At 35.3% G+C, this 12,457-nt stretch overlaps 1 protein-coding gene across 1 annotated transcript; it reads right to left on the bottom strand.

Annotated features, from left to right (window-relative positions):
* Positions 1-1,833: 1,833 nt before the first annotated feature.
* Positions 1,834-9,921, bottom strand: MESR3 (Misexpression suppressor of ras 3). Its single transcript, XM_064359084.1, has 4 exons — positions 9,815-9,921; positions 6,840-7,220; positions 2,305-2,668; positions 1,834-2,259 (listed from the first exon to the last, which is right to left on the bottom strand). Exons 2-4 carry the CDS (start codon positions 7,215-7,217, stop codon positions 2,066-2,068), a joined length of 936 nt encoding a protein of 311 aa, XP_064215154.1. The 5' UTR covers positions 7,218-7,220; positions 9,815-9,921; the 3' UTR covers positions 1,834-2,065.
* Between the last annotated feature and the right edge of the window lie 2,536 nt (positions 9,922-12,457).

Genomic DNA, 12,457 nt, shown 5'->3' with positions numbered 1-12,457 from the left:
TTTGCCAAACTATTTAAATCAGGAAATAGCTATAGTCTGTGGTGATCAAGATTTATTTATTAAAATCTGTCCCACACACATTAACAAATTTTTCAATTTTAATTTATAATCAAGCATTCTAAAGTTCTGTAGTAAAACCTATAAACAACGGAAACCGATGGTAAAAATTTAATTGTCCGTTGTGGAGAGGTGTCCACTAATGGGAGGTGAGCATTTGTAATAAACAAAAGTTTGATATTTGTTTTTTTTTAATAAATAAATAATGAAGCTGCTGAACCACAAAATTCGTAGAAGTTGCATTTTTTATAAGACTACGAAAACATCATTCAATAAACTGTCCACCAAACATATTAAAAGAAACAGCAAAAATATTATTTACGCGGATTCTTGATCTTGAATAACTCAAGTATTTATGTTAAATAGGTTCATATATTTTGTGTAGCTTTAGGTGTATTTAATTTTTTCAACTTTCCGACTTTACTGATATCTGTAAGATTTATGATAGTAGTAAATATTTTGTTATCAAAATTTTTATAATTAAAAATTTTTCAAGATAAAATTAAAAATAAAGAGTAAGGGGCTAATTTCAAGTTTGGTCGCAAAGTTGCGCGGGTCGCAGTTGCATAGCAGCAACGAATGACATTGCTAGATTTGCGCCGTTGCTATGTCAATCATGATTTGCGCGGGTCGTAACTCAACTTGAAATTAGGCTCTGAGTCAATAGTAAGTGACTTCTGATTTTTTTTTAATATGCAACCAGTAATACTGATTCCAGCTGTCCTGGTCGGTAATCTTTAAAAAATTTCAAAATTAATCCACGAATACTTTGTTCTGATTATTGCCAAAATTTCAATTTTTGTTTAATTGTTTTTAAGAGTCGTGTTTTTCACATAATTTCTATTTTTTGAACTGCCTCAAAATATTCAGACAGCGTGAGTTTACTGTGGTGTCTTCCCTTTATCAATAATTTTATAATGTTTTTTTAAACATCTTTGCATACATTTTTCGATATTTTATTCTGTATTTTCGGTATACAATTTTTCATCTGTCTCTATATAGTCCAAGAAACAAACACTCTGTCCGTTGTAAGGAGTAAATTTATATATTATGGTAATTGGGGATTTTTTTTGTCCGCAGCTGCTGTTTTTTTGCTTTATTTTCCAATACTTTTGTTACGTTTCTACAAAAGTGTCCGCTGTAAAGAGATGTCCGCCATCCAAAGGTGACCGTTTCGCGAAAAAACAATTTTTTCTTAAAGTGTCAAAGTGTGTACATAATTTAATTTGAGAACAAACCTTGGAACAAACACTAAATAAACAAAAACTGAGCGAAAAAAGTCCACTTTTAAGTCACATATTCTTATTTTTCCAAATTCAAAACCAAATAATGATTCATTATAAATATAAATCGATAAGTTTTGGTGATAGTGACCTGAAAAAATTGCAACACGTGTCGGTTTATCCCCCATTTTTATTATAATATTCCAATCCAACGTTCAGTCGATGACAAATATTGACATAAAAGAGAAATTGCACAAATATGAAATAAGAAATGCACTAAACTACTTCTTAAAGTGTTGTGTAGAAAAAATAGTGATATTTAATTAATGAACCATTTTTTGCTCTGCAAGCATATGTACCCTTGACCTTGCTTAAATAACAATAACAAGTTTATTATTTTTTAATCAGTCTTACGATAAGTTAGGAAACTCAAGGTGTGTAAATGCAAATGTAGGTTTGCAGATAAGAGCAAGGAAAAATCTATTAACACGGTTAGTCACACATTTATGCAAATGTGAGAATGTCAAAATAATAGTTTTTGAAGAAAGAAAAGTCAAATTGAAACATATTTATTCTCAGCTTAACTACACTTACAGTAAGTCCTTTATTACTAACAAAGGAAAACACTTAAGTAATATAAAATAAATGTTGAAACGGTATCACAGATTAATTTAAAATACATCCTCTATCTCAGCTTCTACAATAATAGAATTACCAAACTAGCTTTGATAACAACCTAATCTAGACACAAGCAACACTGGTTACATAAACTCGTCCACACAGAATCAGTCATCAAGCGCGTGAATTATCCTCGCTGGGTGTCCGCTGGGCACGAACTCCTTCAGCGAGTAATACCTATTCGTGTCATCCCTGTCGACCGACGTGATATGCTGAAAGCAGCACGGCTGCGAGATATGGCTTTTGGGAGGAAGAGGCGCAGGCTTTGGCACTTTCCGCTCTTTCTTCTTCTTCTTTTTCCCTAAAAGCGGCTTTTAGTCACTGCACCATCAATCACCCGCATTACCTGGCGTGGAAAGCGATATGTTTTCCGGATCGGAAACCAATCGCTCGATGTGCGACCACATCTCGTCGGCGGCCTGGGCCGTGTCGAAGCTGAAGCCGATGTGCTTGGTGTGGTCGGAGGAGCAGCACATGGTGTGGAAAGCGTTGCCTGCGACCCGGTACGCGGACAGGTTGTCGATGGTGTCGCTCCAGAGCATGAAGCAGGTGCCCCGCTCTGCCAGGGCGATCTGGATGCGGCGCTTGTCCCGGGCCCGGGACTCCCCGATGTCGAGCACCACGACGGGGATGCCGGTGTAGACGAGTTGCCAGTCTTTGTCGGAGGTGGTTTTGAAGTACAGGTTGGCCAAAGAGCCGCAAACGTACACCTGGAACGGAAGATTTCATTGACGCATCGCAAATTTAAGTCGATTACGAGTCACTGACGTAATGAGAAAATAAAGCATCATTTAATTTTATCCGTGATTCATTTCGCATACGCAGTCTTAGTTATTTATTTACACTTCAGTTATCACCAAATTATTTGACAAACTCTTCCAGTAGCGGCAATTTTTTGGCAAAACAAATAAACCAATCATCAATAGAGACCGGATTTTTGGAAACTTTAATACTTAACACTTCTTTCCTCAAAAATGGAAATATTTGACACCCTTTTTATTTTTCACAAATTGCTAAATAAATGACTTTCAAACAACCCACAGTTGTGTTTATTTAACCTTCCTAATTTAAATAACATGCTTTTTTAATTTTTTTTATTAGTAGGTACGTGTGTTTAGTTTAAAACACAATAGATAATACACCAAATTTTTTAATTTAATTCTTATTTTACATTGTTTTTCAGATGTCCAGTATTTCAGCTCTTTAGTTTCTTAATTTCTTAATTTATGTCTAAATGCTTTATTATGTCTTACACAAATAGGAAAATTCCGATCATGTATAGTTATAATGTTAGTGGTCACATTTTACAAAAAACAGACACATTTAAAGATCTAGGAGTTACCTTTGATAACAAACTTTTATTTGTGAATCATATTACAAATATTATTAATAGCGCGTATAAAACTTTAGGATTTATTTGTCGCAACTGTAGAGAGTTTACTAATTTAAGAGCCTTAAAAGTCTTATTTTTTGCCCTTGTACGCTCCAAGTTAGAATATAGTGCAATTATTTGGTCACCTATATATGCCACACACATAAATAGTATTGAATCAGTCCAAAAAAAATTTTTGAAACTGCTATGGTATATTTCTTTTAAAAATTACCCCGATAGGGGATGTGACCAACTAGTGCTTTTAAGGACATTTAATATCAATTCTCTAGAAGTTAGGAGAATTATCTCAAGTATTGCATTTTTACATAAATTACTAAACAACAAGATTGACTGTATTGCTCTTGTTAATAAGATAATTTTTCTGGTTCCTAGAATTAACTCACGGCATCCCATGACTTTTTACAGTTGCAGTTGTAATACGAATGTTCTATTAAAATCACCTTTATATGTAATGTGTAGTAATTTTAACAAAATTAGCAGTAGTTGTGATATTCATTTTCATTCATTTAATTACATTAAAAATCATATAATTAGTTACTTTAGTGGCTAGGTAAAATTTAATTTTAGTTCTTGTTTCTTAATTTATTATTATAGTATTATTATTAGTTTGTTTTAGTTTATTTAAATTATTAGTTTTTGCTTGCAGCACGATCATTAAGTTTAAGTTTATTTTCTGTAATTGGGTGTTTCACCTGTTGAAAATAAAATAAATATTATTATTATTATTATTATTATTATTAATTTCCTCATAATATTTCATATTAAACATTTCCTCAGTTTTTCAGTTTTTCGTGGTTTTATTATTTTATCTTATTAATGTTCATACTTTGTAGTTTCATAATTTTTTAATTATAACTCTTTCAGTCACTAAGGTGTAGCGAATTTTAATCTTTTTGTTTTTAGTTTTTTGTATTCCGGTTTTTAAGTTTTTTAGCTTATTGTTTTTTTATTCAGAATCTAATGTTTGAATTTATTATTTCTCTTTTCCAGTTCTATAGTTTTTTCAGTTTCTCAGTTTGTCAGCGGCTTATAGTTCTTCAAAATTTCAGTCTCAATATTTATGAGTTTTTTGTGTTTTTAATTTTTTAAATTAAATTGTTAATTGTTATTTAAAAAAATTATTTATTTTAATTATTATACCTAACCATAATTATTAATTTTTTCAAATCGACAGCGTAGATTTTAATTAGTTGTTTGAAATTCCTACTTTTCTAGGATTCTTAGTTTTTGTGTAATAAATTAAAAAAGTGTGTTTTCTTCCAAAACTCGGCAAAATCGACCATTTTATTCGCACCTAAGGCCTGTGAGAAAGACCGGCCCTAGAACCTGTTTTAATGATTTATTTGATCCTGAAGTGAGCACTTTGACCAATAAAAATATAAATTCACCTCCTACTTGTTTATCTGGTGCACAAAAAACTGCAAGACGATTGAAGCGTTTGTCATTGGGTATGGGAGGGATATCGCACTCCCAACTGTAAAACAGACCAATCATAAGGCGCTTGAAACTGAGCAAAAAACTGTGGTTTGATTATTTGTAAATGTCGGCCAAACCATCTGGAGTTTCGCTGTTTTCTAAGAAAATTTCAAGTTTGCGATTACACTTGGGTTCAAAAATCGTGGATAAATAGTGGATCGATTTGTTTTTGATAAAGATTGAATCTCGCAATTCGCAAAAACTCAAAAATGTAGCAAATTAAGTTAAAAATGTTTATAGGTATTATCTTATGTTTAAAAATCCGGTCTCCAGTCATCAAATATTACAGAATAAAGCCCAATTGTTAACATTTAGTTGTTCAATTAACGTAATCATTTTAATCAACAATAAATTCAATTTTCGGTTAATCTGTTTAAAATTTAGCGTGGGCGTCATTGACAGTTATACTGTTTTGTACTGCAAGTAATTTATTTCTGCATGAGGAGAAATATTAAATATTAAATTTTAATGGAATAATTAATCTATTTGGATATGGGTGGTCGTGCGTGACCATCTTTTAACCATGTAATAAATCATGCCTTGTTATCTCTGATTTATCGATATTTTTTGTGTGTAAGCTCGCTTTCTTTTGGCCTAAAAAGGGTGCGCGAAAATATAAAACGTCCGATTTAATCTAAACGTCTTCATCTCGAGTATTTACTTGTTAGTAGATTTGTCGCAATTACAATACTAACTAGAATTAAAAAAAAAAAAATTATTATCGTCCCGATGTTGCTCACTTGACATCGAAAGTCAGTAATTTTTTCTTCTGTTTTATATTTTTTATTTTTTAAGAAAAAACAAAAAATTCTCGTACAAATGCAAAATATCCCGGTTTGCAGGCAGATGTTTTGTGTTTAAAATGTTTTAATAAAAGATAATGTGGACGAGTTTGGGACTATCCAAGACAATGAAGCGACAGCTAGGAAGGAAGAATCAATTTTTCCTGTCGCGTTCGTATTTTTTTCTTAATAGGGGGACAAAAAGGACATTAATTAATTTAGTTATTTATTTTATTTACAAGTCTCCTGATCTCGGTTTTGATACAATAAAACTCAAGTCCACACAATTGCACATTTTTCTGTAAAATACCGAGAATTGGATCAAGATCGTGCCTGTGGCAATCACATTGAAATTTTCATAATTTTCAAGGCCACACAATTCAATTCCTTGTCTCACGCGTGACTTGGTTTGATTTTTTCCAATATTCTCTTATTGCTTCATTTCCTCCGAGATAATCGCAGGTATGTGGTAGTAATTTCCGTAATATTTCACCCAGATTATAGCACAATAGAAATTTTACTATCAATAAAATATAGTTCACTAGCACTCCTTTTTACAACCATTCAGAGTCGTTATTTATTGTAAACATTGAAAGAACAGTTAATCAGCTTCTTTGTTCGTTTGCTCCATTTTTATTGAGAGCACTGTGTATTTAATACAAAATGTGTAATGAGTAAGAGATGACCTCTGAACTACTCGAATTCAGTCAAGCTTGCACTGTATATTTTCGCCAGTCGAAAATTAGAGCATCTTGCAATCCAAAAAAATTGAAAAAATCCGTGCCCTTGAAAAAACTGGGTTGGCAGCGCTTACAAACGTGTTAACGAGGAATAAACTCTTCTTTAACAGCTAATTGCATGTAAATAAAAGTTAGCACCGCGCGGCTATAATCAATTTTACTGTCATTTGGACGTTCTTCATGACTTCCTTTTGTTGAACATGTGAGATAAAAGCATTGAAATGAGTGTTTTATTGTCTAGGTCTTGATCTCCGTACGACCTCTCCGCATCTGTGAGAACCTGTGTGTTGTGTGAACGGGCAACTAAGCCACTTTGTGCGAATAAAATTAAAATTAGCTTCGTTTCCACAATCTCATATTCCATTAAAACGAGAACAATCCGCGTCCCACGTCACTGCGATAAACACACATTATCAGTGTACACAGTGAGTCACTGATAATTGTCGTCAAATAGGGGCGCGGTGTCGATTTCATCAGTGTTGAGACCCACCTGCGTCTTCAGCCCTTTGAAGAAGGTCTCCACTTGCTGCCTCTCATAGTCCGTAATCTGACCCTCTAGCGGTTTCCTTTCTTCCCGTTCTTCGGTTTCGTCGCTTTCGGCCCTCCCTTCGCTGCCATCCTCTCGTTCCCCGTAACTACTTCCGGAGGTAGTCGTGCTCGAGTCGCCACTTCCTTCCCCTGTGGACGAGAGCCGACGCCTCTGCTGGTTGTTCCTGTAGAGAAACTCCTGGTAGGAGTCGTATTTCTGCGAGAAACGGTTTATGGCGTATTCGGGAGTCTCCTGTTTGGTCGATAAGGACAAAGCCGAGAGTCTTTTGTCGATGGGATAAGACGAGGTCGAGTACATCCTGTAATCGCTCTGTTGCATCTTCTGGAAAAAACAAACGAACCTTGAACGACGTCTTGGCGATTCTTTATTTATAGCCTTGGTATTGATCAATTTTTTGTGATATTGACCCAATTATTGGACCGCTATAAATAAATACGCCAGCTATAAAGTAAAAATGTCACAGATAGGGACGAACCCTAGCCGATAAAATAGATTAGCGCGTTGGTTCTCGTGGCCCTAATAACTCAAAGAAGCATTTACTTTTCACTGATTTCTCGCTCGGTATTCAATGTTGAACCTTTTTTCGGTCGTGTGAAAGTCTGATGAGCATTTTGTGCAACTGAAGCTTCCTCGACATCAGGCGTACTGTCATTGATTACAAAAGGTGAAGTCGTGGAAAATATCGGGCGGCTGGCACGAATTACCGATCATGATTTATCTGTTGTTGATTTGAGCAAATTTTCTTATCGTACAAGTGCGAACAATGCCTACGGAGAACTCCGATAACCGGCTTTTGTGGCGAAATAACGGATTCAATACCAAAAATTTTATTTTACTTCTAAACCTACACATTTCACGCACTTGGAAAATTTTTAGTGCCACCGAACTGCGGTCAGTTTTTAAGAAGTGACCGAGTTGCGGTCAAATTTTATTCGCTTTTTTCCACCGGTATATTAATAAATTCTTAACACGAACACTTCATTCTTAATTTTTTTTGTTGGACTGGATAATTGTAATGTTTCACTCAAAACTACAAATACGACGAAAGCTTCAAACCTGGAGACCCTTCAGGATTTAGAACCTGACCGCAGTTTAGTATACAGGCTGTCCGTTTTTCCAGTTCCACCAAGGAGATCTCAGGTATTAAGGAAGGGCATTTTTATGCTGAATTTGCAAAAAAAAATTGATCTCATTTTTAATTTTTGAATTATTTGAAAAAAAAACGGAAATTTGTAATTTTTGTATTTTTTTCAAGCCAAAACTAAAAGAACTAGACGTTTTTAACTAGGACGTCCTTCAGGCACTTTTTTACAATAAATCTAAATCTGTCATCGTATTTTCCAAGGCATTCTTGATGCCAGAGTTACAACACTCAAATTTGGTTTTTCTTATGGAAGCGATATTTGCTTTATGTATTTTTGAAAAGTGTTTTTATTCCTGATTACAACGATGTATCACATGATATGATCTAATCTTCCATAATGTTCAAAATGAAGAAAAAGCATTTTTGCGAAGAGTGCTTTGAAAAAAACAGCAAACAATTTTGTTTTTAAACATACTAGATTTTAGAGGTTTCACTGAATTTGGATCTGGAAGGTTCACATTTCTGCCAAACTTACTTACTTAAAAATTAAATGACATGATAAGCTAAAAGTTTATTCTTCGTAAAACAAAATAAGACAAAGTTATAAAAATTCGCGTCTTTAATAAAACTGTCAAAATTTTGTTTATTAAACAACACATTTGACGTTTTTTCCAAAGCACTCTTTGCAAAAACGCTTGATCACATCATTGTAATTAGAAACAAAAAGTCTTTTCAAAATTACAGATGTCAAATATGACGTCCATGAGAAAAACCAAAGTTGAGTGTTGTAACTCTGACATCAAGAACGCCTTGGAAAGGGCAATGACGAATTGATTTCTTGTAAAAAAAAATGTTCTACTTAAAAACATCTAGTTCTTTTGGTTTTCGCTTAAAATATAAAAACAAAAATTACAAAATTTTGTTTTTTTTTTTCAATAATTCAAAAACTAAAAATGACACATCTTTTTTTTCAGATAATGATTCAGCATAAAAATGCATACGCCCCCTGTAAATGGTTGTAGCTCCTTTAGTCGTTTAATAAAATGAAAAAAAAAACATGATCTGATTATGAAATAAGGGGCTTTCAGCTTTTGATAAATTAAAGGATAAAGTGTGTCTTTAAGTGCATGGAACAGACTAAAGGACAATTAATTACAGTGGTCAGCAGGAAATCCACTATTGAAATTATCAAAGTCCTATTTGAGCAAACTGTTTTTTCTTGGTTTTATTTAAAAAACGATATAAAAATAAGTGAAATTAACGCGGGACCACTACCCACGGTTTGTTTTTTCCGCTAGGATTTGAATCGTTTAGCAAAAATTCAAATTTATGGAGAAATTTCCGCAGTAACGCATATTGAAAATTGACTCTCCACACTCGTCCTAGTTTTTTCATTGCTATTTGTCGCTGGCTCGCCGTTTTTAATTTCCTCACCTTTCAGGAGAAGGTGAGAGGCTCTCGTTATCACTCCTTGCCTGAATTTACTTCTGAATCAACTCTGATCAATTAAAGTTGAAGAGAAAACGGTCCTGACTCATCCTCTCCTGCCGTAATAAATCCGAGCACAGCTTTCGTTTTTGTCGCTTTTCCAGCACACATTGTGCCACTTCCTTTTCTTTGAACGGGGTTATGTGAAACGCATCTTCCAGAGCCGTACTAAAATGCCCTTCTTAATTGAGTTAATTAGCCGGGGTGGCATTGAACCCGGCGCACATGCAAGACATGGCATGCACATGTCGATGATCCACTTCGCTGCAGGTTTATAACACTTTACAACAGGTTTATCAACTTATCGCCGCTGAATTGTTACATATTTCAATGCAACACTAACCTCGATTGTGGCTACAAATTGGAAGTGCACCGTGTTTGGGATTATGGGTTTCAATGCGCCAATGGGCTGAAAAATTCCACCCAACGTATTAGTGAACCGTGTAACGGTTCAAAAACTGAAAGTAACACGATTAATGCGGAGAGATTCTATTATTACCAAGTGAATTTTAATGAGCAGATGGAGTAAACAAATTCTTTACAGATATTGTTAGTCAGCAGTGACTTCACCTGCCGTTCGCAGAATTAAACCTTCATTTGACTTACAAGGCTATTAAAAATCACCGCGGATTTGAGCATTTTAATTGAAAACAACCCAAGTATCTGGTTAGCGTCTCAAAAGGTGTGCATCAAACCGCAAATATTTATAGAGCGCTGCATGGCTTCCGCCTTGTATTATCTTCATCAAATTAATGAGCGTCTACTTGAGTCCTTGTTGAAACACAACACGCTTGTAATTATATAATTTGGGATGTGACACTCCACCCGCCAAAATAATGAAAGAGAAAACGAAAAACGTGATGTGTTTGTCTAAAATTTAGCACAATGTCATTCAAATTAGCAAATTATCAGGCGTTTTCCTCCGCAACAAACCGCTAATTGATCGCTTTAGCCGATCGCATTTGTGGTTTCACATTTTTTTGTGGAGAAGACTCCCAGAAAATAACAAAGGAAACGAACTTATCAGACATTCACATCCTTATCTTATTGTTTTTGATGATAAAGGTAAATTCCAAATTGTCAAATAGATTAATTGAAAATTAAAATTGAAATAAAACAATTTTTTCCTCTTATACTTTCTTATTTTCAAAAATTTTAGGCTCGCGGGTTTGAAAGCTGATAAATTCGCTTCTACAAGTCGTAAGACCGCTTGTGCGTAAAAAGGCAAATGAGATAGTTGTTGGGTTGAGTGATGCCGGCACCAGAGTCATGATTTCGCACGTTGGCACACCTCAGGTTCTAAAACCGACCTTTGGATAACGAGGGTTAACCTTTGCTTATTACGGCACCCAATTTCCAGAAGATGTTCCATGAAAATTTCCAGGTGAACGTCGTTAAGCACGAATTGGATTTTTTCAATCAAAATCCGCCACGTGATCTACCATGTCAAATTTTGTCGCTTTTTAACGCATTACCCAAGACGTAATTTCGCAACGAAAGGAAACTAAGTCTATTGTCTCTTTACGAGACGCAATGTTTGGCATTTTGCTGTAATAACAATGACTGTGATACATTAACTGCGAAGTGTTACGTCATTACGATAATGCTCAAACAAAGGATCTTTGAGGATTGGGAAAAATGAGCAAGGAAGAAGTGGCGGAGGCGACTATCAAGGTTGCCGCAAGAATACAAGAGGGAATGTGAAAAATGCACCCTCTGGTCTAGACTATGACCAGGTAGAGGAATGATAAGATGCGTCACTTTGTGCATTCTGAAAGCTCCTCCAGGCGATGCTGGTTTTCAAGCAAACGGTCAAAGACCGCGAGTCAGGGTAGAGCAGCGGCAGCACAAAAATATTCTTCTCACTGATTTATTACAATTCAACCAAACAAACTCACAAATTCTGGCTTTAAACACCAATCAAAACATTCAAAAATTGCCAAAAAAAAATAAAACCCCTCAATGTGACGAGCCGCCACTGGCCGCCGGTGCCACGATTCGAAAGTGTTAATTTGTCGCATGAAATTTAATTAATTGGCCAAGCAAAAATTATTAGAAATCAATTAAAGTAAAAGTGGTTGAAATTGAAAAATGCGGGCGATAATCGGTCTAAAACGCTGAAAGTGAGTCTAATGAAACGTAAAAATGTGACATCACTTGTTTACGAATTGTAAAACGCGTCTCCAGTGATTCACCCGGAGTTATTTCGACTTTTCCGCTGGTTGCAGCATTTCCGGTGCTTTTCCGGTTAATTGCGAATTTCAGGGCCGTGCCTACCGCAAATTTCTCAACCAGCGTGACCGAAGACCTTACTGGTCTTTTTGCTGGTTCGGTGAGGTCGCACTTTTTACCATTCAAAGTCTCACCTCCTGTGAAATAATCCGGGAAAATCCGGGAACGCACTGAATCACACTAGTCGCGGCACAAAAATGCTCATTTTTTCCCTCGGAAGTGCACTCACTCAGGTATTCCACCTGACCACGAACTGTAAAACTGACTGAGTGTAACGCAAAGCTCCGGTTCGTCGATCCGGTACGACAAGCGAGTATGGAATAGGTTGTGGAGCTAGATAGTGGATTGCGGTTGAAAAGGAATGCGCGCGCTCTCAACCACCCGCACTTTTACAATGATTCATTTCAATTTTAACAACATTGAGACGAATCAAAGGATATTTTGCGGGTTTTAATGCCGGCAGCGAATGCAATAAGCGAGAAAATGCGCCGCAAGTGCTTGAAGGTGCCATTCATACACAAATATTAATCGCTTTTCTAGGAAGCCGATACGTGCCATGGTGGTTTGATGGCTCATATTTTATTCCTGAGTATTAATTTTTGATCGTATTAAAACTTTCCATGGCAAAATTGTTAAGGAAAAATTTTCGAACTTTCGAAAAATCAATTGGGAAAGCAAGTGCACTAAATTACATGCGTTTTTCAAAATGAGTGTTATTCCTGCATATTAATGTGCCATTTGGTTACAAAAATAG

The sequence above is a fragment of the Tribolium castaneum genome, chromosome 9, assembly GCF_031307605.1.
Source record: "Tribolium castaneum strain GA2 chromosome 9, icTriCast1.1, whole genome shotgun sequence".
Classification (NCBI taxonomy): domain Eukaryota; kingdom Metazoa; phylum Arthropoda; class Insecta; order Coleoptera; family Tenebrionidae; genus Tribolium; species Tribolium castaneum.
Note: the sequence above shows the minus strand (reverse complement) of the source record. Positions and strands in the feature narration are given on the sequence as shown.